At 41.7% G+C, this 24,679-nt stretch overlaps 1 protein-coding gene and 1 long non-coding RNA gene across 4 annotated transcripts in view; one reads left to right on the forward strand and one right to left on the reverse strand.

Annotated features, from left to right (window-relative positions):
- The window catches only part of LOC130681703 (uncharacterized), a 91,716-nt gene extending 79,094 nt beyond the window's left edge, over positions 1-12,622 (reverse strand). The window contains exon 1 of one of the 2 annotated variants that reach the window (XR_008994964.1): positions 11,669-12,087. This is a non-coding gene — a long non-coding RNA (uncharacterized LOC130681703). Of the gene's footprint in view, positions 1-11,668 lie in introns of both variants that reach the window. The other variant, XR_008994962.1, reaches the window with a different exon arrangement.
- Positions 1-24,679, forward strand: part of ANKRD55 (ankyrin repeat domain 55) — a 280,917-nt gene that overhangs the window by 235,365 nt on the left and 20,873 nt on the right. For both annotated transcript variants that reach the window (XM_036900197.2, XM_057495111.1), the window contains 3 exons: positions 2,938-2,998; positions 13,952-14,080; positions 23,616-23,800. In XM_036900197.2, the coding sequence (XP_036756092.2) occupies positions 2,938-2,998; positions 13,952-14,080; positions 23,616-23,800 (375 nt within the window). The remainder of the gene's footprint in view (positions 1-2,937; positions 2,999-13,951; positions 14,081-23,615; positions 23,801-24,679) is intronic.

Raw genomic sequence — 24,679 nt, forward strand, 5'->3', positions numbered from 1 at the left:
AATTTGTGCCCAGACTGAAGATCAATGAATCTTAGACACTTAGGAATCAAATGGAATTAGGCACTATAGATTGGCATGTATCACTCAGGGTCGTGACAGGAAAGATATGGAATATTACAAGAGGTAACTGATGAAAGTTTAATGAAGGACTATTTTTAACTAATCAGCAAGATACACACACAACCTAACATACACCCCACCTAGCCTCCTTCCAGAAAGCAGAAAAATATTCACGTCCAGACCAAAAGGGGCAAGGCAGGGAGCTGTTACTGGAACCTGAGGAGGTGTCGTGGGAGCTGTGGCTGTGGCTGTAGGAGAGGGGCCACCTGGCAGGAACGGACGCCTTTGGTAGAGGAGCATGTCATTGTCAGACAGGTAAGAGGCTTCTCTCCCTCCTCCTGCCGGTTCTCCCACTGGCCAAGCCCAGTAAGAAGTCAGAGGGCAAGGAGCCGGGATGATGAAGCCATCGGAGGTCAGCTACAGAGCAGGACATTACGGGGGAGAGAACGGGCTTGAAAGGCAAGTGGAGAAACATCCAGGTACAGGACTGGTCTATAACCTTTGGAGGCCACCAGGATGTGACAAGAGCTCCCTCTCCCCGTCCTTCTCATCTGGTCGGAGCCCTCCTTCCCTCAGGGCAGCCTGTCTGATCTGGAGCAGCCCCGAAAGATCCTGTGTGGCTACAGACGACCTCAAGTCTGCTGAGGGTTGGCTGAGGATAACCAGACTGGACCCCAGCTGGCTTCTTGCTTTTTCCTCCCTCTCTCCCCAAGCACATCAGACTAAATGAGCCCTAGAAATCAAACAATGGCCAGTAGTGAGAGAGAGAGAGAGACTGGGGTGGAGGGTGCGCGGAAAGACAGTCACCAGTTACCCTCGTCCCATAAAGCTGCCGTAAGGGAAAATATAGCCAGGAGTGAAATATAATTACAAAGATAAATACAGAATTACCTAAAATATAATTATTCTTATAGCATCTTCCCACCAGAGGGAGAAATTCTAGAATTCAGAAAGGATAAAAGTCATGTGCTGTTTACAGTCACAGCCACCATTCCTTTGAAATCTGTGTACTAGGAGCTTTTGCCTGGTATGTTAATCAGTCCTGACCACCACCACTGTTATTATCCCCATTACAGAAGTGAGGATACAGAATCTCTGAGAGGTCCTGCAGCGGTGAGGCCAGAATTAAATCACAGCTTTGTCCCAGCTCCCCCAAAGACAGTGGTAAGACTAGATTTACACCTTAGGCTTCCTGGTTATTTCACCTTCACAGCAACAGTCCATCCATATTTAAGCTCTCCTTGTGTTACTTTTATTACTAAACCAATATTGGTTTCCTCTTTGTTTTTCTTCTATTGTAGGTAACAATTTAATACTTAGCACTTTAGATGTCATGTAAGCTGAGAGACAATGACAATCTGGGGAAGATGCTAAACCATTTCAATTTTTCAAACAACTTTTCCAAAAATAATCTCCAAGTTTCTTCATTGTCCCCATAGACAATCCTTTATCATCCTGGTGAGCATATTAGCTTGGGCTGCCATAACAAAATCCCACAGACTGGAGGGCTTAAACAACAGACATTTATTTTCTCACAGTTCTGGAGGCTGGAAGTCTGACATCAAGGTGTCTGCAGAAGTGATTTCCTCTGAGGCTTCTCTCCTTGGCTTGCAGGTGGGGCCACCCCCTTGCGGCCGCTGCATATCTTTCCTCTACGAGTGTGGGCCCTGGGGCCTGTCTGGGGTCCCAATCTCCACTTCTTATGAGAACACCAGTCAGATTGGATTAGGGTCCAACCTAATGACTCCAGTTTAATCTAATTACCTCTTAAAAGGCTCTATCCCCAAATAAAGTCACATCCTGAGGCACTAGGTGTGGAGCTGCCACATATGAATTTGGGGGGAGGGGATACAATCCCACCCATAATGCTGATGAATTCATTTAGCACCTTTCTCAGTGGTTTCCTAACCTATTCACCAGAATTTCCTGAACAGCGTTTTTGAACTATAGAAGCTAGACTTCTCTACAGACCTACTACATCAGAAACCCTGAATATAGAATCTAAGTATTTGTGGTTTAAAAAAAATCTTTGCAGGGAATTTTGAGATGGAGCTAGGGTTAACCCTTCTAGGATTAAATGTTAGAAATAATATTGTGTTCCAGGAATGCTTTAATGCTTCGTTAACTCATTTAATCCTCACCCTGAGCTATAAGGTAGGCACTTTTTATTATCCCCATTTTACAGATGAGGAAGCTTAGGCACAGAGAGGTTAAGTTACTTGCCTGTGTTCACAAAGCTAGCCAGTGGGGGGCTGGGATGTAAATCCAGGCAGCCTGTCTCCAGAGTTTGGGCCCCCAACAATTCACAAACTGCCTCTCTCTCACAGACGGAGTGCTAACTTTAGTCAACCAAGTGTGGGACCCAAGTGAGACAAGAACTTAAACTTGAGAATTACTGATAATCATTTCACACTGATCACTGTCATTTCATGCTTAGATACTTGTATATTTTACAAAATATAAGTGAACTTGTAAATACTGACTGCCTCTTGGTATAATCTACACATGAAAAGGCATGCGACTAGTAACCTAGTGGTGAAGCAGCCTGACAGCACTCTCAAGAATGAGCACTAGGGGGCTTTGGCTCTGAAAGTGCACGCAGAGGGACACAGGTCTGGTGAACGAGATGGGCCTGAAGATTCACTTTGTCCATTCCCTTTGGCCCTCCAGAGGAGAGAGGCGGTAAGAGAAGAAGAGACAGGCATTCCTCCCAGGGGTCTTCTTGCCTATCACACCAGCTTCTTTTCCATGGATCTTTTCCCTGGATGAATGGAAAAGGGCCCATCTTCACTTGGAGGCCTTCAACAGACTGCATTTCTAATGTCCTGTTCTCATACAGATTCTGTTCTTTTGAGCCTCTTCTGTTTTTCTTTACAGGCTCCTAACAGTCCTGGTACAGCAGTCAAATCTCAGTGAGATTAATCACCAGGACAATGAGGTGAGCCCACCCTCTGGAGGAGCAGCAGGCCACTGTGTGTGTTAGGGTGGGAGGAAGGGCTTTTCTGAACCACTGCGCTTCCTCTCAGAAGGGTGCAGGGAGGGGCTGGAGCACACTGCTGTGTTTGTAGCCTGAGAGAGGCACCTGGTCTCCACTGCTAATCCTGAGCAGAAATTTATCTCTGCCGTGGGTGGGGGTAGTTTCAGTTGCATTACATCGCAAGCATTTATCGTATCATTGAAAATTTGTAATTTCCCTCTGGACGTTGAGAAATAAATATTGCCCTTTCCTGTCTTCTCCAGTCCCAGCAGCTACAGCTGCCGATGCTCTCTCTGAGTGAAAGATGACAGATAATATTTGCAGGCTCCCTACTCCAGAGGCCACATTACTAACGCCAGTGGTCACAATTGCTGTTTCCTTTATATTGCGAAGGCAATCCTGTACAAGGCTTCCAAGAAAACGGGGCAGCACTCTGGAGAGATTTCTGAGGGAGGGTGGAGCAGACACGAAGCAGAGCTGCCCCAGAGTAGCTTAGGATCTTACTGTATCTATTTAACTCTTTTAAAATCCAGGCCTAGTTTTCATTAGCCAGCCTGATTTCTTTTTGTTTGTTTGTTTGTTTGTTTTTGTTGTTGTTTTAATTTTTTATTAAGGTATGATTGATATACACTCTTGTGAAAGTTTCACATGAAAAAACAATGTGGTTACTACATTTACCCATATTATCAAGACCCCACCCATACTCCAATGCAGTCACTGTCCATCAGTGCAGCAAGTTGCCAGAGATCCACTATGTGCCTTCTCTGTGCTACACTGTTCTCCCCGTGATCACCCACACCATGTGTACTAAACATAATACCCCTCAGTCCCCTTCTCCCTCCCTCCCCATCCGCCCTCAAACACCCCTCCCCTTTGGTAACCACTAGTGCATTCTTGGAGTCTCTGAGTCTGCTGCCATTTTGTTCCTTCAGTTTTGCTTCATTGTTATACTCCACAAATGAGGGAAATCATTTGGCATTTGTCTTTCTCCACTTGGCTTATTTCACTGAGCATAATGTCCTCCAGCTCCATCCATGTTGTTACAAATGGTAGGATTTGTTTCTTTCTTATGGCTGAATAGTATTCCATTGTATGTATGTACCACATCTTCTTTATCCATTCATCTACAGATGGACACTTAGGTTGCTTCCATATCTTGGCTATTGTAAAAAGTGCTGCAATAAACATAGGGGTGCAAATGTTTTTTTGGCCAGCCTGATTTCTTTAACAAGCTTCTTAGAACCAATTTAAATACCTGGTTTTTAATGGAATTTTTTATAAATATGTGCTTGGTTTGGCTACACTTCACCAAGATTGTGTGATAACTTCAGAAGTCTGATAGCATTGAAAAATGCATATGTCCCAAAATGCTAAATTACAGTTTTCAAGGAAGCCAGCTAGCCATAGACAGCGGGGTGCCCTGCTTCCCACCCTTTCTTTCTTGTTAAGGGCTTCCTCCTGGCTGACTTAGCATTTAATGACCACATCAAAAAGCCCCTGTTTCACAGCATAGGTCTGAGGTTGGACACCTCCCTGACTCGGTGGTCACATACTGCTTTCACTCCCTGTGTCTTCAGTGGTTTAAAGCAAAACCCCAGAAGAGAGAGGATGACACTGTAAACTTCTGCCTTAAAAAGGAGAACCAGAGATGAGAAAGGACACTGATCACACCCTACCCATGGTGTGAAAGCAGGGAGCTTGAGTGGTAGCAGCCTATTTCAGCTGATCACCAACTTCTAGACTTTAGGAAAGTTGACAACCACTTCTTCTACCTCCAACTCCTACCCTCACCCCCAAAACTGAGGCTTATTAGGAAGGGGGAAAATTTAGTCATTCATACCTTAAAGCTAAATTCCCCTTACAGACCTCCAACTCTGTCCACCCTCAGCTGAGCAACCGTCCACCAACAAAGTGATAGTTCCCCTATTTTCCCCACCCCCGCAGGCCCCTGGCTGGTGGAGACACTGAAAGCAGACACAGATCCTTCTAAGAGTGGCAATTGTAAACACTTTTCGGATAGTATGTACCTATTAGAAAATCTCTGCAAAGTGACCTCTCAGACATTCCTCCTGCTGTTGCACGGGCATTCTGACTCTTGACTTTAAAGTACAGAGAGCAGGGTCCTCAAAACGAACCCTTCCCACCCAGAGTCCCAGTTTCCTCTTCAAGCCATGTCAAGTCATGTCTGAAACCATCTGAAGCCAACTGCTAATGCTTGCCTGTGTTGTTCGTTATGTACATATCGATGTCATTGTTTGGGTGAGCCAATCTATAGAAATTTGCAAGGGCTAGAAGCTTTTTGCCCCTGGGAAAGAAGGACAATTCTGAAGTGGAAAGAACATTGCCCGGGCTTTCTTTTTCATTCAATACCTTGGTGGAGTCCCTGCATTTGGCTTCTCAGTGTTTTCAACAAGCATTGTTTACTCTGACGCCCCTCGATCATTTTTCCAGTGAGTTCCAAGCACAATGTAGTCTCCATTATATATGAGGGGTGACAGTTAAAGCGTGGGCACACACACACCCTACACCTGCTAAATAACAGGAAGCAAAACACAGCAAAGGCAAAATAAATGAAGGAAAGGGTAAAAGTTCGCACTGCTGGTGAACCATTATGGCTTCCTCATGACAAGAGAAAGAGCTAGGCACACCTCTACATAGTGTGAAGGAAATTATTTGGCTTCTCAAATAATTCAAATAAGGTGGCCTCCCAAGCTTATCACAATAATAATGAAAGATTAACCAATCAATTAGTAGAAATCTAACATCATTAAGAGAGAGATTAGATTATAAACCGAAACTAAAGAATAGAGAGAAGGAGAGAGAAAAAAATCCATTTTTGAAGCCATTCTTTAACTGCTCAAGGACAACAAAATGTGATAGTGCTTTATATCAGGGAGTGAATATCACTTTAGAGGCTATCCTGATCTGGGCTCAGTGACAAACTATTTTTGGTATCATTAGTTTTCACTTACACAAGTAATTACATGAACACATTTGCTTTTTAAGAATTTAAATATTAGAAGTAATACTAGGAAGTCCTTGATTACTTCCACCACCTCAGTCCCCAAGTAACCACTGTTTGATGTGTCTCTTTTCCAATCTCTTACATATGTTCATAGACACGACGGAGTATAGCTTAAAAGGTATCACACTCTATGTGTTGTCCTGCAACTTTTGTTTTTTCATTCAATAATATATTTTAGAGCCCTCCCATGTTGATACACATAGATCTGGCTTCATAATGTCACATAATATTCCACCCTATGAAAATACCTCCATTTAATTTGCTGTTCCCTTGTGAATGGATATTTAGGTTGTCCAATTTTTCACCATCACAAACACTGAAGAGTGTTCTTGTACAAGCCTCCTTGAATATTTTACACAAGCATTTATCTAGAAGAAGAATTATCATACAGTAGAGAGTGTACATTTTTATTTTTAATACACATGCCTTGTTTTTCTAAAATGGCTCTATCAATCTATAGTTCCACATATGGTATAAAAGGGCGCCTGTCCTTGTTTTCCTGTTGTTGAATTTTCTTGTTTTAATTTGTATTCCACTGATAACTAATGAGATTGCACATCATTTCATAGGTATAAAGTTCTGTCTTATATCTTCTTGTGTACTTTGCCTGTTCAGATCCTTTGTCCATTCATCTGTTGGATTTCTTGTCATTTTCTTATGGATTCATAGGAGTTTATTTTATGTTCTTAATTTTGCTGTTCAAATGCAAAGATTTTTTTCACAGTCTGTTGCTTATTTTAGAACTGTTCATGGTGCATTTTCTTTTACAGAAATTTAAAATATGATACAACCAAAGCGATCATTCTTGTCCATTAATGCTTTTGCTTTTGGGGTCCTTTTAAAGAAGACCTTGCTACTTCCAGGGCCATGGCTACATTACACTAAATTTTTCTTTTAGTCTGTTACAAGATTTTTTTTTTAAGTATGTGGTTCCATTTCTGAGCTCTTTGTTCTGTTCCAGTGAGCCATTTGTTTTTTCCTGTTTCACTAACCACACTGATTAAAGTAACTTATTTAGAAGCTATCCACACTCCGAGTTTACCACTGTGGGAAAGGCGAGATGGGTCAGATTGTCTGTCCTTTCTGCCTTTGTTCTTCTGGACCTCAGGGAATCATTAACAGAGAGGAAGGTGGTCTATTGCAGGTACTGGGAGTTAACAAGTTGCTAAACTCCTGGAAATAACCTCTCCTGCTCTCATTTTAGTTTGATAGGAAGAGTGCCCTGGCAAGAGGGGCTGTGAGCTATTGGTAACTGGGTTACAACTTTGAATGCATTTATTCAGAGAAGTACTGTTATGCATGTATTTAGGATATGTTGTTGATCCCATATTAAAAGCATGTTCTGATGTAAGTAGATTTTTGTGAGTGGCCTGACAAACCAAACTTCCATTATAACAGCTCTCTGAGAAAATAAATCCAAGTTGTAAAAACAGATGTGAAACTTTGGATATAATTCTTAGCATTAAATCCTCTTACAATATTCCTAAACTATACAAGCAAAGATTATATGCTATAAAGGCAAAATCGACAGAAACAGTGCCTGACTCTGGACATCTTTTTACTTCAGAGTTAGCAAAAGGTAAGGCATATTTTTTAATGCTCCAGAATTTTTATGCTAAAAATGAACACCTTTAAAAAATGAAATAGAGTCACTACTCTGAGGAGCCATCGCTTCCCACTGCCCCCACCTCTGTCTCCCTATAAATTTTTGGAAGCAGCCCATGTCCTTGTCTATCTTTTATCCCGAATGTAGTTCAGTAACTTACACCTAGTAGAGCCCTCCCTATATTTATATATATGTGTAGATAGAAAATTAAATTATTAAATTCAAGAAAATGTCATATTTTTTTTCTTTACTGGCCCTTTCTTTATTTTGTTGACCCAACTCAGTTATCCATTTTATTAACCAGACTTGACCTTCCAGGTAACTTTTAATTATTTCCAAAATCTACTCTCAAAAAAAATTTAAGATTTTATATCATTTGGGATCTTCAAAAGGTGTGCAGTAGACTCAAGGGCAGGAGTCCTCATCCATCTTTATAACATGGACACCTTTGTTGTACTGGGGAAGCCTATGGATCCCTTCTCAGAAAAATATTTGAAATTACATACAATAAAATACGCAGGATTACAAAACAAACCACTTGTGCTGAAAAACAGTTACAAAATATTTTAAAGAACAAATTGTAATAGTAATAGGCAAGCTATTTTATTAATGCATTAAATAAGAGGATTTTGTGGTAGGACCAATAGCTAGTATAACGTTGCAGAAGGTAAATATTTGGAGCTATCTGTAATAACTAATGTGAATACTAAAGTATCTGTGATTTATATTACTGGCAAAGACATGGGTATTGTTAACACTACACTGAGTTGTTGCCTATATTCATAATAGAAGAAGATGCTCAATTTCAATTAGAAATCAGTGAAGAAAAGATGTAATTTATTCCTCAAATCTAAGCTCACACAAAGCCTGATTTCTGTCTATGGCTAGAACCCTGCTATAGCAGGGAATTCCAAAAAAAACTTCCAAAACATTTTGAGCAATGAGTGAAATAATTGTAGGGCCTCTCAAAGTGATCTACTTAGAATGGGAAAATAGTCATATTATTATTCATTCAAAAATGTTTTAAGTACCTACCTTGCCTTATATAGGCTTGATCCCTACTCTAATAGTTCATGATTTAGTGCAGAAGAATGTAGGTACTCTGTTCAGTTGAAAAATAAATACAACCACTTAGGTTCTTGTTAGAATTTGCTTCTGTACTTTCTTGACCTAAGTTAATTTATATTGTTTTTCTTGCATTAGTGTCTCATTTAAATTATGAAAATCAAAAGATATTTTTGTTAGATACACGATTTTTGTCATTTTACTAGGGAAGGAGTGAGAGTTTTTAAAGAATATCATTTATTAGTAGCCATTCCTAATGTCCTAAAATCCAACCTCAGATTATTTTTAGTCTTCAATTATGATCTTTGGCTATTGAGATATGCAGTGCTTATCCAGGTTAAAAAACTCTAAAACAGAGACAATGAATGAATTTACTAATCTTTGTGATCTATAATTATAAGATTTTTTCCAAATACTAAGTAAAGAAAATGGCTTTCATTACTATACATCTAACCATGTAGTTTTTTTAAGTTTTTTTTTAAGTACATCTTTATTCCATTCCATTCCTCATTCTGTAACTTTTGTGAGGGGAGGTTAATAGTATGTGAGTTTTACAGTGTCAAGCAGATCTTCAGTGAAATTCTAGATCCTTTATAGGAGGTCCTCTGAAGAGTATAAAATTGTTTTGCTGACCTCTTTGCCACCTGCTTAATTCTGTCACCCAGTGCACCAAGTCAAGGGATGCAGCAAGCACCTGGCCACATACATTTCCCTCTCTGTACCTTTCAGTGTCTATTAGAGCTAGTCTGAAAGTACAGTTGTGAAACATGAAAACTTCTAAGCACTTAATCAGATTTCTGGTTCAGCAAACACAAAAAGTTACAGTGGTTTTGGAAAAAAAAGGTTCTGAGACGCTGATAGGACTTGCAAACCCTTAACTGAAATTTCGGTGGCACAGGCTCAAGGCACCGAATTACTCATGTGCACGAAGTGCTGTTCCAAAGCACCCCTGCTGTGCACCCATCAGTTATGACACATTTAGTCCTATCAGCAATCTCGAAATGGACCCTAAGTCAACTAAAACTTAACATTTCCCTTCAAAACATTCTGGAGAGTTGTGTTTGTGAGTTACTCTTTACTCTTTGACCCAATATGTTCTATTTTTCAAAAAAAGTGTCATTTCACTGCCACCACAGCCATCTGGGTATTTGTTACAACATATCTTCAAGTGACTCCTAGAGTTTTCAGTCCTTGAGTGCTTCAAAGGCCCGACTGAGTCCTCAAAGAAACTCCAGGGAACATCTAGTAGAAAACATCTCCACAGTTTGGAAACGAGAGACTGGGCATTCAACAGACTGGTATTTTATATGCCCATGAGTCCAAGGAGGTCTAGATAAGCTGAAATTCACTAATTAATTGTTTCTGTGATCACATCTTGAACATCTCTAGTGTGCTCGGCCCAGTGGGCATACCACACACATTGAATAAGCCACAGCCTTTAAGCGTGTCACAGCTTAACCATGATCTGTCACCTCAGGACAGCTGCCAGTTGCCAAGCCTGAAGTCTGCCCCTTGAGTGGTCACCAGTGTCTTAACATAACACAACTGTGATGTCTGCCAGCTCAGCAGAAGCTGAAGGAGGGAGAACAGGGCAGTTGTAGAAATAAGTTCCCTAAACAAAGTGTGTTGTGCAATACCAAGAGCTGCACTTGAGCTGATTTTGAAAGTTTTGGTTTTCATATTAGTACCTCTAAGAGGATTTATTTTTACTTCTCAATAGCCCAATTGAAAAAAAATAGCAACAGAAAATTTCCCTTGACTTAACTAAATGTTTGCAAGTTGTTACAGTATATATAGTATGAGGGGGGGAGGGTTAGTCATTATTATTTAGAGAAGTAACAGCTCAATTCAAGTCTTGATCTGAAGCCACTCAGATGATCACTAGTTATTTCTGCCAGTGCTCCCAAATTCTGGAATGGGGTCAGGGAGGGGTGAAGGTTGCATGGTAGGGGGTTTATATGTACATACATCTCAATACCTTATAAGTATAAATACTTGCCAGCTATGCTTTTAGGAAAAGCCTAGAGGCGATGCCAAATGAAACAAATAATAATATAAGGTGGCAAGCCTTACACTAGTGAGAACCACCATTCCTGAAACTTAGAAGACCTTAAATCCAGCTAAAATCACAAAGAAAAGAACTTTCCAGCATTTGAACTCATTTCTAGAATGAAAACCTACCAGCGTGATATGTGGATAGCACATTTGTCTCCAGGGTCGGAGAGACCTGAATTTGAATCCCAGCACTGCCATGTACCCAGTAAATGGCCTCAGGCAAATTACTTAACCTATATTTCAGTTTCCTCACCTGTAAAATGGCCCTAAAAATACCTATCCCTTAGGACTGTTGTAAAGATTCAATAAGGTAACATATATAAATTTCTTTTTTATGTGTTTTTATATAAATATAAATTTTTATTTTATAAATTTCTTTTTAAATATTTTTAAATATATTCACCAAGTAGGTATATGATGAAAAATGGTGGTGCTCCTCCCCACTCCAGTCCTTAACCAAAGCCTACAGTAGTTGGGTTTGCGTTTTGGCAGGGATTGGGAGAGAGGGGTTGCTTTAAGGGAATAACCCTTGAAGCCTAGCAACTGTGTTTAGAAGGGAAGGATTAATACAGGAAATAATCAAAGTTTAATACATAACTGCATTTTCACACCAAATTCTCACATCACTAAATCATATCTCGGCCTATAGTGATTGCCATGTACCTAATTTGGAGAACTCATCAAAATTTCTACCAGATTTCAATGGATGAATTGGAAACAATGATCATATCAGAGTTCATTTTCTATAATGGAGAAGTCACATTTTGCCTTTTTTTCTTGCATATCTGATGTTTAAAACTAAAGCCAGGTTTTGCAAAAGCAAAAAATTCTATCAAGGACAGTAAGAAGTCATTTATTCATATAATAAGTATTTACTTACCACCTGCAATGTGCCTGGCACTCTTCTACTCAGTGATTCAGGCAGGAAGACAAGGACCTGCCCTCATGCTTATGCTCCAGTGACTCCAAAATTGTCTTTGATGTCTTTAATCCTGGGATACTGGTGGCACTTTTTCATGAAGCCAATGACACTGAAGCAAGTGGGACTCAGCACTGGAAAGGGAAAATCCATGCGTAACAAAAAAGAATCATTTTCCTTTAAGTCCAGATTTCTAATTCCAGTGAGCCAAACTGAAAATGAAAAGGACCCATTGAAATGCATTGAACGCTTCTGACTCCCAAGTAAACACTCAGCTGTCAGAATGAGAACAAGAAGTTCCCTGCTTTTAGACCACATTCTTTTCCATATGGGACCAATTTCTTGAAATATGCTTAAGAGTATCTCTGGAGGCTCAGTGTTATATGACACTTGCAACTTGAAACTTAAAAGCAGATCATAATTTAATGATTTAGAATACAGAACTGGTCAAGGAGATTTAACATTTTTATCCCAGTGCCTTGCAAACCTCAAACCCTAGATTCAGTTCCATCCTCCCTCAGATTTGGGAACTTCTCTAGAGCCCAGCATTCTCTTCTACAAAAATCAGAAGGACTGTAATACTTGTACGAGTTGGCCAACTGCCATGGTAAACAACTCAAAATCTCAGTGGCCTGACACAATAAAAGTTTATTTCTTGCATTAATCACAGTCCAATGCTGGTTGATGGGGTGGCCCTGTTCTGCCTTTCCAGTCAGGGTCCTGGACTTTAAGATCACATTGTTCTGGCATTTTCTCCAGGCTGTCCTCTGCATTCAGCTGTCAGAGGAGGACAGAGAGAAGTTGTGGCAGGCCACATGGGTTTTGTTTTCTAGGCCAGGCCTGGAGAGGGCTTCCATTCCTCTGTCCGCATTGCAATAATGATCAGGACTCAGTCTCGTGGCCACACCTCTCTGTTGGGAGGCTGCATGCCCAGGAGGAAGACAAAGACTAGTTTGGTGAACATGTAGCAGACTTCACCGCAATACTGAATCCAGAGAGTATTTGGAGGATTAAATGAGATACTATACATAAGAACTCATAAATGTCTCTGAATCAATAGAGATTAACTCTGGATAATATTAATCCTGCATTCCTAACTAGGAAGAGGCCTCCTTCCTCCCCTCAGCTTATGATGGATGGAGCAGAGAAGGCCATGGTAGTAGCTCTTATCTTTATGTTATTGCAAAGATGACTATAAAAAGAGAAGCTTTAAAAGATTGTGCCTGTCACCCCCTTTTCCAGGCATCTTGATCCAGAGTCATTTTAGATATATTTCATGTAACTGAGAGGCATGGGCAAGGAGAAGAGGCCATCTCTTCATAGTACACTCCCAAATAATACTGGTTCTTTTTGGCTACCATTTCCCAGCATAAGCTCATTTTATTATTAAATGATACCTAAAGTGTGTAACCTCAATCTCTGAAATAAGCTAGGATTCACTAGATTGACTCATACAGATCTGTTTGCCAAGATGACACAATATTCTTCCAAACAGTATAAATCAGATCATCTCAACATCTGCTTAAAACCCTTCACTGTCTTTCCACTGCGTTCAGAATAAAATCCAAATGCCTTATACAGGGTGGGTATCCCCCATCCCCATCCCAGAATCAGTCCTGCCTCCCTCTCCAACCTCATCTCATTCCCCCTCCATCCATCCATCCATTCATTATTCCCTCATTCACTCAGTCATTCATTCAGTTTTTCTGGACTCCATCGTCGTCACTGGGGATACTGCAGTAAAACAGTGCCCCTGCCCTCGTAATGGGGTATAGCACCCCAGTGTAACTCCAGCCATAGGGGCCTGCCTCTGTCACTTGGTGCTTCCTGTTTTCTTCCCCAAGACCAGCTCATAGAGTCTCATGCAGAGCAGTCGCTCCTGCTGTTACTTTATTGCAGTACCCTGTGTGTATTCGTTATGGCATTCAGCAACTTGGAAAATCCTTTGGCTCATTTGTGTGCATTTATTGTCTTTCTTCTACTTACTTCTAAGTTCAGTTCCCATGAGGGCAAGGATCTTGTTTATCTTATTTACTATAATATCTTCAACACTTATTTGCCTGGCACAAGAGCAGAAGCTCAAATAAATATTTGTTAAATGAATGGCTTAAGGAATAGATGAACTGGCAGTCAGCAACTAATGTATTTGGTGATGGTCCTCGGGCCTGTGGAGAATTTATGAGCTCCATTTTCTTTCCTGATAGCCTGTGCTCATCTCTGCCCCCTCTGATTGTGGTTTTGTAGGGAATGACACCACTACACTGGGCAGCTTTCCACAACCGGCCTCAACACACCCAAATGCTGCTGAAGAAGGGGGCAGACCCCACCCTTGTGGATAAAGATTTTAAAACAGCTCTCCACTGGGCAGTCCAGGTGAGAAATTGGCCAGTAGACTTGTCTCAAGTTTAAATGGTGTAAAGGAGTGTTAACAATTCTCTGTCAGACCTGAAAGATGGAATTATCAAAGGTGCATCCCCCTCACTGATACGGCACTTATGTGTATGAAAGCGCAAATCAGATGCCCTCTTCCTGACCATTCATATCCAGAGGGACAACAGGAAACCTGTCACTTTGGAGGATTTGGATATGTCAGTTGTTGAGAAGAATCTCTGCCAAGGTACAGAGGGAGAGGAGTTATGAGATGTCAGGTAGAGCCCACCTTGACAGGTACACACACACACACACACACACACCTCCTCTCTCTCACTACTGGCTCACAGTGCATCAGAATAAACCCTCAAAGATTTGCTAGGAAAATCCCTTCAAAGTCTTTGGACCGTATGATTCTCTTCTTCCTTCCAAATCCTCCAAAGCAAAGTTACTCCAGGTGTTCAGCTTCTGTGCTGAACAATGAAAATGACAGCTCATGACCCTACCTCACTGTCATGAAAGGGAGACTTTATCAGTACACATGACCAAATAAATCAGAACAGGCCCAAGAAATCTACAGTCCAAAGAGGAGAAAACTGAGAATAAGGTGAACGAATGGTCATAGCTAATATTTATTGAAGTGCCTTCTATTTTCAAGGGGAATGATTAAAAGAGTTATTTCTTCTGGCCTTCGTGGGAGATTGGTGCTGTTCATCTTTGCCAGGCCATCTGTCTTTGGTGCCCAAGCATAGGCATCCCCACTGTTTATTTCCATCAGCCCAGGGAGGGCAGCCTTGCTGAACTGCTGCCAGGATCCCTGTGAGAGCAGTCTCCACTTGCCCTGACGGTGGTTTCACTCAGGTGTTTTCACGTGCCAGGCACATCAGAGACAGGCACCTGGTGCTCTCAGGGTTGACATATGTGCCTGAGGTAAGGGGAAAACAGAAGTGATTTGGAAACTACTCTGTTTTTGTCTCTCCAACCGTGGCTTCAGTTACTCTACACCAGGACCAGCCCTGTGCAAAACTGTGAAGTGAGCAAGGCTTGTTTTGCCATCCCCACCTGCCCTTAGTACCCTCCTACACACTCTCAATATTTAGTCACCCACCCCGCCCCCTCGTGCCAGTTCCACCCGGGGCCCCTTCCTCTGGCTGGATGGGAGCCACCACCGCAGCAGTGGCCCTACTGCATCCAAGAGCTGTCCCGTGTGAGCTGCTTCTCAGCTGAGGTGAGAGTGGCATCAAGCATCTTCTGTATATTCACCCTCATCAGCTTTGCATTCTGATTCCATAGATCTGGGAGCTTGTAATGTGCAGTGAGGGTTGAAAACCAGAATGATAAATGAATTCATATTAATGGGCACTAACACCTTATCCACCCCTGCCTAAGACATTGGCATTGTAACCATGATTTTGTAGTAGCCTAATAACTCACTTATTTATGTACTCAATTGCTTACTAAATTTACTTATTTATGTACTCAATTGCTTACTAAAGCAGTTGCTTGAGCACCTGCTGTATATCTGGCATTGGGGCTGAAAAGATTACCAAGACAGGTCACTTCTAGAATTCCTACAGTTTCATGTAGTTCTGTATGTGAGTATGTTAGATGCATTTTCTTGAGGAAGGAGTCCACAGCTTTCTTCAATTCCTCAATGAGGATTGGTGACCATCCCCAAAAGTTTAAGAACCACAGCTCTGGGGGAACTGGGCACTCTCCCTCCCTGTGGTTGGCAGTAAAGTCAGAAGTGGTGTGTTCTTCCCTTTACTCTGTAAAGGCCAAGGGTAATTGCAAATGTCTGCTGAAACCGTGATTACTCTATCCTCTTTTAGCCTTCTTGTTCATTTACAACACAGGACCAGTGTGTTGCTCCTTTTAAAGCTTTTCCACATGAATGAGTCTATTTCCCATTGTCATTTATTCTTTTCACTGATCTTCCTGCTTTTCTCTTGGACAGTATGAGACCACACTTAATGCTATAGCACTCTGAGATAATAATGCCTCTGTCAGACCCAGATGACCAAAGTAGTAAAGATTTAAAACACTGGGCCTATGAAGTAAACTAAGTTCGACCCCTGCCCCCAGTTCTCAGGTGCTTTGGTAGCTGGCGGTGCCCCGCCATGGGTGCATTGCCCTCATTCACTTCCCCCATCTTCCCAGGAGACTCCACTGCTTGGCTCTCTCTGGGTAAATGCTGAGCAGAGCCCTTTCCCCATCCAACCTCCCTCGATGGCTTCTCAGTCCTGTAGGGGCATGTTCTTGCCTATCTGTGATGACACTAACTTATCAAGAGTCTACACAGGTATATCTCAGCCTCCCTTCCCTCTCCCTCATCCACACTGGAGAAGACCAGTCATCCATCTTTTTCTCTCTCCCTCTTCTTCAGAAAGCCCATCATTACACTTTCATTCTGTTCAAAAAATATGCAGATCCATAACTCAGCTCTGACCTCTCTCTTGAACTCTAGACTCAAATTTCCAGCTCTACCAAGCATCTCCCCACAGATTTCCACAGATACTTCAAACTCAACATGATCAAACTGAATTCATAGTCTCTCCTTCCTGTCAAATTCCCATCCTCCCAGTAACTCAAGCCCAAGGCCTCCACATGGTCTGTGAACACTCCTTCCTTATAACCCTTCACTTCCATGCTAGTTCTACCTTCTCAGGTTGCACATCTCTGTCCCCTCCTTTCTACCCCCACCACACAGGTCAGGGCCCCAACAGGAAACACACAGCCCACTCAGATGGGATTAGCAGAGCAGTGATTCATAAAGAGGCTATTTACACACAACAGCAGGCTGCTGGGCATCTGGGCCTAAAAGGTCATGAAAGGAATGGTTACTAAGACAACAAGAGCTATAGCTATATTAGGACCCAGGACAGGAATTGTAGCCTTTGGTGGAATAACCAAACCATGGCCTAGCAGGGAGAAAATGGAAGGATAAACACCCCGATCCCTTTCCTCCTGTCAGTGCCACTCATTGGCCAAACACAATCAGAAGCCAAAGGGCAAAGGAGCCGATTTAATGCAACTCGTACGTGCTAAAGAGTGGAGAGCAGGATGGGAAAAGATGGAGAATAAACCTGGAAGAGCAAATGGAGACTATTTAGCACACCCACAATCACTTCCTCAGATCAAACTTCCACCATCTCTCACGTAAACGGTTTCAGTGGCTGGATTCCTACTTTCAGCCCTTTCCTTCTTCAATCTATTCTCAAATTGCCTCAAGTGCTTCTTCTACAAATCACAAAGGAATATACTAACACAACTTCTATTATACTAAAGCAATTATGGTCACTGTTGCCCCTTGGCTCAAAATCCTTCGATGAGTTCCATTTTGTGGTAAACGAACAAATTCGTTGGCTTAGCATGTACTGCTGTGAACAACCACATCTCATCCCACCCCCACCCTGACCTTTCTGCCTGAGCCCAGAGGGGCTTTCCTCTAATCACATTGGAATAGTAACAATCCCCCCAACACATCAAAGAGACTCATTCCATCTTCACCTTGGTCACACTCTTCTTTTCTGGTGAAATAGTTCTCTCCTTTTGCACTACCACGTCATGCCTTCTCCCTGCAGAATTTTTCTTATTCCTTCTTATTTTTCAAGGCCCAACTCAATGCCATCTTCATTGACTCCCTTTCAGAATTGTTTCCTCCATGTTGTCTATCTAGTACTTTCTTACTTCTAGGACTGGAGGGAACAATCTTCTAGGATAATCAGTGGGTTGCCCATTTCTCCCTTTCTAGACTGAATAATGTACCTTATTCTTGTAGATGTCAATCAAGACCAGAACAGATCTTTGTGTCTCATAGGTCTTCAAAGAGGTTTTCATTGAATTCTGTCCAATAAACTTACCCATTTCGGCCAATGGGATAAATGGTTTATTGGGTTCTTTCTGTGGAAAACCATTTTCAGCTTAACTGAGACTTCCAGAAGTGCAAAGTCTTAATACCAGGGAGTTTTTTTCTAACCGCAGAAATTCTAGGATACATAATTTAATGGCAGGTTACTGGTGGGGCAAGCATCTACTGCCCCTTAATTCTCACAACTAGTGCTTTCATGTGCTTTCTAGAAAATGTGTTTATTTGGAAACTTCTTCAGAAGTACTTTTCAGTGGAGTTTTCAAGGGAGAGTAGAAAGAAAAGAACTGCACTAATGCAAAAAATTATTTCACGTTCGCTCATTCACTCTGTGGTTATGAGATCAGGGAAATTAAACACACACACACCCTTGGAGCTCTGTAATATAATCCTCAGGCCTCTAGTGACTGAGAATGAGAATGTGATGGGTTCCAACATGGGATCCTCCTCCTTCCTGTGGTGGTGAAGATTTATGGTCAACTGTTTGAATTGTGTCAGAACCTTATAAATATACTGTAACCTTAAATATATATACAGAATGATAAAGGAAAATTATAAATGTCATATACAAGTGGATTTAGAAAGGTGAAAGAACTTAGAATTGGAAGAGTCCACATTAAATCACGTAGTCCGGCCACTCAGTTCACAGGTGTAAGACTCTAGCACACAGGGAGCTTGTCATGTGCCCAAGTACACCAGCGCCTGCACATGACTCCCAGTGCTTGATGAGAGGAAGGCTACAAAGCCACAAAAGCCCAAAGTAAACAAAGATAAAGTCAAGTTTACAAATTCCATTACCCTGGAAGCAAAGACTGAACTGTTTAGGAAACTGGAGTCTTGAAGTGGCCTGCTATGTTAGCTCCCCAGTGCTTGGTTATAGAGAGGAAGGGGGTGGGAGAAAAACAGGAACTCGCCTAGGAGGAAAGAAGGTAAAAGATCATGAAAGGAGGGAGATAATGAGGAAAAGAGAGAGAAGCTAGAAAGGATGGGCAAAACTCTATTCCATTTGGCTTGGCCTGCGGTTCAGAAGGCTTGTCTTACTTGTTTATTCATTGTGCAGCAAATATTTATTCAGAGTTACTCTTTTCTAAGCTCCATTTTAGCAGAAATATTTCCAGTCATGGCTTTAGCAAGGACAAGGCAGAGATATTCTGGAGAGCTTCATCTTGCTAGACAACTAGAAGCAGAAGCTAGAACCTTTCTATATACAACATGCAAGAAAGGAGATTTTTTTCCCCCATAGTAAGCATTAGAACACCTATGAAATGAAGTCATTCAGCACCTGATGGTCAGCATACCTCATGCCTCCCCATTTCTATCTTCCACTTGTTCTCCAGGGTCAACCCCAGGTTTTGGGGTACAGTAGCCTCTGGAATAAGGCCAAGCCGAAACCTTGCATCCAAACGGCTAACCATGAAGCTGGTCCAGACTCTAAGCCAGGATATTGGGTACCTTTCTCCTCTGGTTAGTGAACACCCTCAACTGTCAAATGTTCACGTCACATAGACTAATAGATTTTCCCTTCCAGCTCTATTCCAGCCTAACATGTCTGGCTCCCGCTGAGCTGATGGGCCAGTGTTCTAGTCACATCACAAAACTGCCCTTTAAGAGAGCTCTGTGACCTGAAACCCTGGGGTCATATAGTAACCATCCAGAGACAAGTGATGCAAAGAGGTTCCTGCTTCTGAGAGAAGGAAGGAGATTGGAGTTCCCGCCAAGAAGAAGCCACTATAGAACTAATTCCCCCGACATTTATTAACAAAGTAGTAAATAGTACTAAATCTCCTACTAAGACACTTTGGAATGTCAGCTAGACTAAAAAGGGTCCACAATCAGGATGTTTACATCTCATTTTTTATCAGTCTGCCTGTACCAAATTATTATACGTGAATTCAGCTTTCTTCATGACAAATCTTCTTATGAGCCGTTCCCCCACATACCCCCGGCCACAATGAAGTATAAAGAGAAAATGGCTAGGACTTGGTAGTTCCCAGCAGTTTTCAGAGTACATGCAGGCACCCTTATGGATTATCCATGAATGAAATCAAAATAAACACAACAAAAACAAACAAATCCTCTGTCCTCACCTGGCCACCCAGTGCAGAATTCTAGAGCTCCTTAAGAATTGAATCTGTTCGATACTGCTCTTTCCCCTATTTAATAACATTCCCACCAGTGGGAAACCCACTCTCCATTCTTCATAAAGGCTCTTCTGGAAACCATCCCATTTCTTCCCGCCTGATGTTTCTTGGTCTCACTTGGTCTCACCCTCACTGGCCTCCCAGGCCCGGAGCCTCCATTTGGCTGATACTCAGCCCAGCCTGCTAAGAAGCAAATGCTGTTACCAGGAGACCAGAGAGCCAGGGCCTCAGCCCACAAACTAGTGCTCTCCAGGGCTTCTCAAATTCTTGTGAGGGTATACCATGGCAACCCTCCTAGGAGGCTTTTAAAGCACCGTTCACGGAACTCTAAAAAAAGGTCTCAGTTGGCAAGGTGCACATCGTTGCTACTGATGTTGCTGGTCTAAACAGCAGTTTTCATTTTCATTCCCCCATTATGAACATGCAGGATCAAATACATAGCCCACTTCTTTTATCGGAGACAGAATGGCGTAGTGGTGAAGTACAAGGTCTCTGTAAACAGACTGTCAATCTTGGCTCTCCCCCTTCTTGGCTCCGACTTAGGGCAAGTCACTTAACCCCTCCATGCCTCCATTTTCTCCTCTACAATATGGGGGTGATAAGAATGCCTGCCTCAAAGGGTTGTTGTCAGGGTTAAATGAGTTAGTACATGGAAATGCTTAGAAAGGGGCCAGACACAGCCTGTTTACTCAGCAAATGTAGATGTCACCACTATTCCTGAGAGAATCTTCTTATATAAAGGAAAAGAAAATATAATGATAAAGTCACGAGTAAGGGCTAGGTGGAAAGGCAAAGGAATTGCTAGAAAACTCAGGACCAAAGGCATTTTGAAGGAAAATGGTAAGGCAGTGGGAGTCCTTTCATCCAGAGAAGCAGTGTAATACTCCAGCTGCCAGGGAGCTGCGCCCTGGGACTGGCTGCTCCGGATCCCGGGAGAGGCCATCCGGCGGGCCTGGGCCACAGCCGCTCTCTCAGCTTGCCGCTTCCAGAACGACTCTCCGAGGGTCAGGCAAGGAGTCTGAGGAGCAGGGTTTTGTTTTTTCCATCTGTGCTTCATGCTCCCTCTTCCACGCAAAGGTAGAACTCTGGCAGGGCATTTTGCCCTTTGAATCACCTTGGCAACTTGAATTATTTTGCTCTTCCAGAAAGTTGTAAACAAAATTAATTGAGCTGATAATTTTTTTCCTGCTTTTAAAAATGGTTTATGCATTTTAAAGAGGCAGGGTAGTCTCTTGATTGTTTTAAATGTGTTTTAGACAGCTTCAAAGTATGTTTAAGTATTATCAGGTGAAAAAATCTTATGAAAGTTGATAAAGCAGGTGTGAAAGCTTAGATGTGCTCAGTGTAGCCAACTTCTGATGACAGACATGTCATAGAACTTAACCAATTGATCCAAATTATTTAGAAGTCATGGTTAGATAACAGACAGATGGAGGGAGGAAGAGAGTGTGAGTGGGAAGGTGAGAGGAAGAGAAGGGAGAGGTGGCAGGCAGGACAGCTTTGCGGGAGTGTGACCGGTACAGCCCCCGCGGGCCTCACGCTCAGAAGGGAGCTCTGTATTTGGAGTATGGTGCTCTGCAGTCACCATCTGGAGATTTTCAATAATTTTATCTTTGAATTTGTGTTGGGCAAGTCAAGTCTGAAGGACAATGGAGGTTTGGCTTACATAGTCCAGCTCCCTGCCACCCTGGAACAGATTCTCAGCCCCTGACCAGGCGCTGGGCACACCCAGGGGAAGGGTCAGGATCAAGTATGTTCTGAGTTGCAATATGGGGTCACGGACACCTGTGAGGGTTTGCATTCTCAGTGAGAATCCCCACTCCAAGAAAGCACAACACTAAACAGCAAACCCAAAAATTACCATGATAGGTTGAGAGACACTATGGAAGAAAGGAATAAGCTTTCCCCCTGCCATATAAATGGGGGCTCCACATTTTCATTTTGTCCTATGCCCCACAAATTATATAGCTAGCCTTGGTTGTAGCCTTTAACACCCACTCTGCACTCTTCCTGTGCTTGAAGTTGAGAACTTTGAGGGCTCGTAACCCTTGGTCCTTCACGAGGTTGCGGAACTGGTGTCAGCGACTGCCTCCTGATAGTGGAAGCACACTAGAGGGTTGGCAGAGCAGTGGTTCACTGTGAAGCCAGTGGAAGCTGAGTAATGGAAAATCAGGAAAACCACAGGTGCAGAGAGAGGGCAGGAAAAGGAAGAGGAAAAGCAAAAATAAACAGGTGCTATTCCATGGAATTATTAAAACTGTCTCAGAGGTTCAAAAACACATCCCTGGGATCAAATAAACAGGGATTATACAATGGGAAGACTCCCAAGAGGAAATTTTATATGGGAAACTTTATTACCAGGTGGCTGTTGAACAACATTTACAGTGTATCAGAATTGTGGCTTTTTAAACATCCAGCTCTCTATTTTTGCCCAGAGTCCCTGAGCCTGGCATGTGGTCCCAGAACTACAGCCACCGGCCATTACCATTTCCTTAAGCTGCTCAGCCTGCCCCTAGGATCATCTATTCTACCCATAAGACCTTGTGCGTGGAGTTAAAGGGTCTCTCAATGGACTCTTTGAGAAAATTAAGATATTAATGAATTATTTGGATTGTTTTAAAGTCTTTCCACAGGTATCAGGAAAAATCTGAAAGATAAGACTTTCCATTTTGTGATATAAAACTAGAATTTCTTTTATTGCCATTGAAGATTTGTCATCTTAAATTACAAAAGCTTATGCAATGTTGTTTGATTTTTCAGTCCAAGAAAGGGATTGGACACCTGTTATATGCACAGCATTTATTTACTTATTTTTGCGAGCTGAAGAGATGTAGGACACTCCAGGAAGAGCTGGAGACTTTTAAGGCTGAGACAGGGGACTAAAAGGAGTGTAAAATAGTCTCCCTTCAAAAATAAGGAAAAAATAGAGACCTACACAGAAAGATGGACCCAGTTTAGATGGTTGCCTAAAGTTCTTCCTTTCTCATATTTGTTTATTTCTTTATTGATTAGCTGCTTAATTATGATCCACTTCCTTTCACAAAGGACTTTTGGCAATTAAATTGCATGTAATTTATGGCAATTTGACCATTCCTGGATCCTTTTGGTCATCATTGTGCCACCAGTCAGTACTCATCATAGTCATTTTGCTAACTTTAAAATTAACACTGCCAATTTCTCAGGGGTCAACCTTCACAATAAGTAAGGAAACAAAACAAATAGATTTAATGAGCAAGTTGTTGTCTAGGTGTCATCTGCTAGCTCTGATGTCAGTCAGTTGTACCTGTTTTTAAGTCCACCTTAGTTTGCTTAGAAAGACAATTCAGCTTTTATGGGAGACAAAAATCCCTGCAGTGACTTGAAACAAGTGGAAATTTGTTGAGGGGTTTGATAGAGTGTGTTTTCTTCCTTTTCTTTTTTTCTTTTTCCTTTTCTGTGGTTTTTTACTTTATATTTTTCTTTTAACATGCATTGACAAAGAAGAGCACAGGGCTGTACGTAATGAGCTTTCTTTGACTCTGTTTTCCAGAGTGGAAATAGAATTCTGTGCTCTATCATTCTGAGCCATCACCAGGGTCCGTCCATAATAAACTACGACGACGAGAGCGGGAAGACATGCGCGCACATTGCCGCAGCGGCAGGTTTCAGCGACATTATTAATGAACTGGCAAGAGTCCCTGAGTGTAACCTGCAGGCTCTAGATGTGGACGACAGGTACCCATGGCAACTCAGAAAGTACTGAGAACTACCAGTCATCTTCTCCGAATTTTAATCTCAAAATAAAGAACAGGTTTAAGGGGCTATCCTATCTGACTATATTCCTACTGCCAGTAATATTTACACTTATGCTTGTGACAATAAAAATTACTCTATTTTAGTCAGGGCAGGAAAAAATCATTGTTATGGAAAGAAACTGTGACTATAGAATAGAGTATTGTCAGATTTTCCACATTTTGCTAAACGTCCTCAGTGTTCTCAGAAGGCTTTCTGTATATCAGCTTCCTGCTATATGCATTTTTTGTTTTTAATAGTAAATCTTATTTTTTTCTCTATTCCCGGATTATGTCGTAAAGTCAAAAATTCCTGTTATCCAAACAAAAGCTTAATAGATAATTTGTATTCAGAACTGGGTGTGACCTTATCAGGGTTTTTTTTTTCCAATCATTAAAGATACATTGGCATAGAAAAGGAAGCTCGGTCCAGAAAGATGAATAGACTTACCCCAGAGGTATTTAGCAACTAAAGAAAGACTTGTAATCTTGTCTTCCAAATATAGAGCTTTTCACCCACAATGCCCTTCATCCATAATCAATTACAATGCTTACCTAACCTTTGTTTTACTTAGGCATTGATTCAGTGGAAATACAAAAATAATACAACAACAAACAAGATTACTGAAAATAAGTACAAGGCTTACACACTGTATATGATTTTTCTACTTTCTTCTACTGAAGTTCAAAATTAGCTCCCTATCATGACTTTAGATACCCCCAAGAAGCACCTCCCACTTCTTGATACCTGTGATCCTCATAACACAGGGGGAAAAAAATTCTTGTTTCCATATAAGTTTCAGAAGCTAGAGATGGTTAACAT

The sequence above is a fragment of the Manis pentadactyla genome, chromosome 2, assembly GCF_030020395.1.
Source record: "Manis pentadactyla isolate mManPen7 chromosome 2, mManPen7.hap1, whole genome shotgun sequence".
Taxonomy (NCBI): Eukaryota; Metazoa; Chordata; class Mammalia; order Pholidota; family Manidae; genus Manis; species Manis pentadactyla.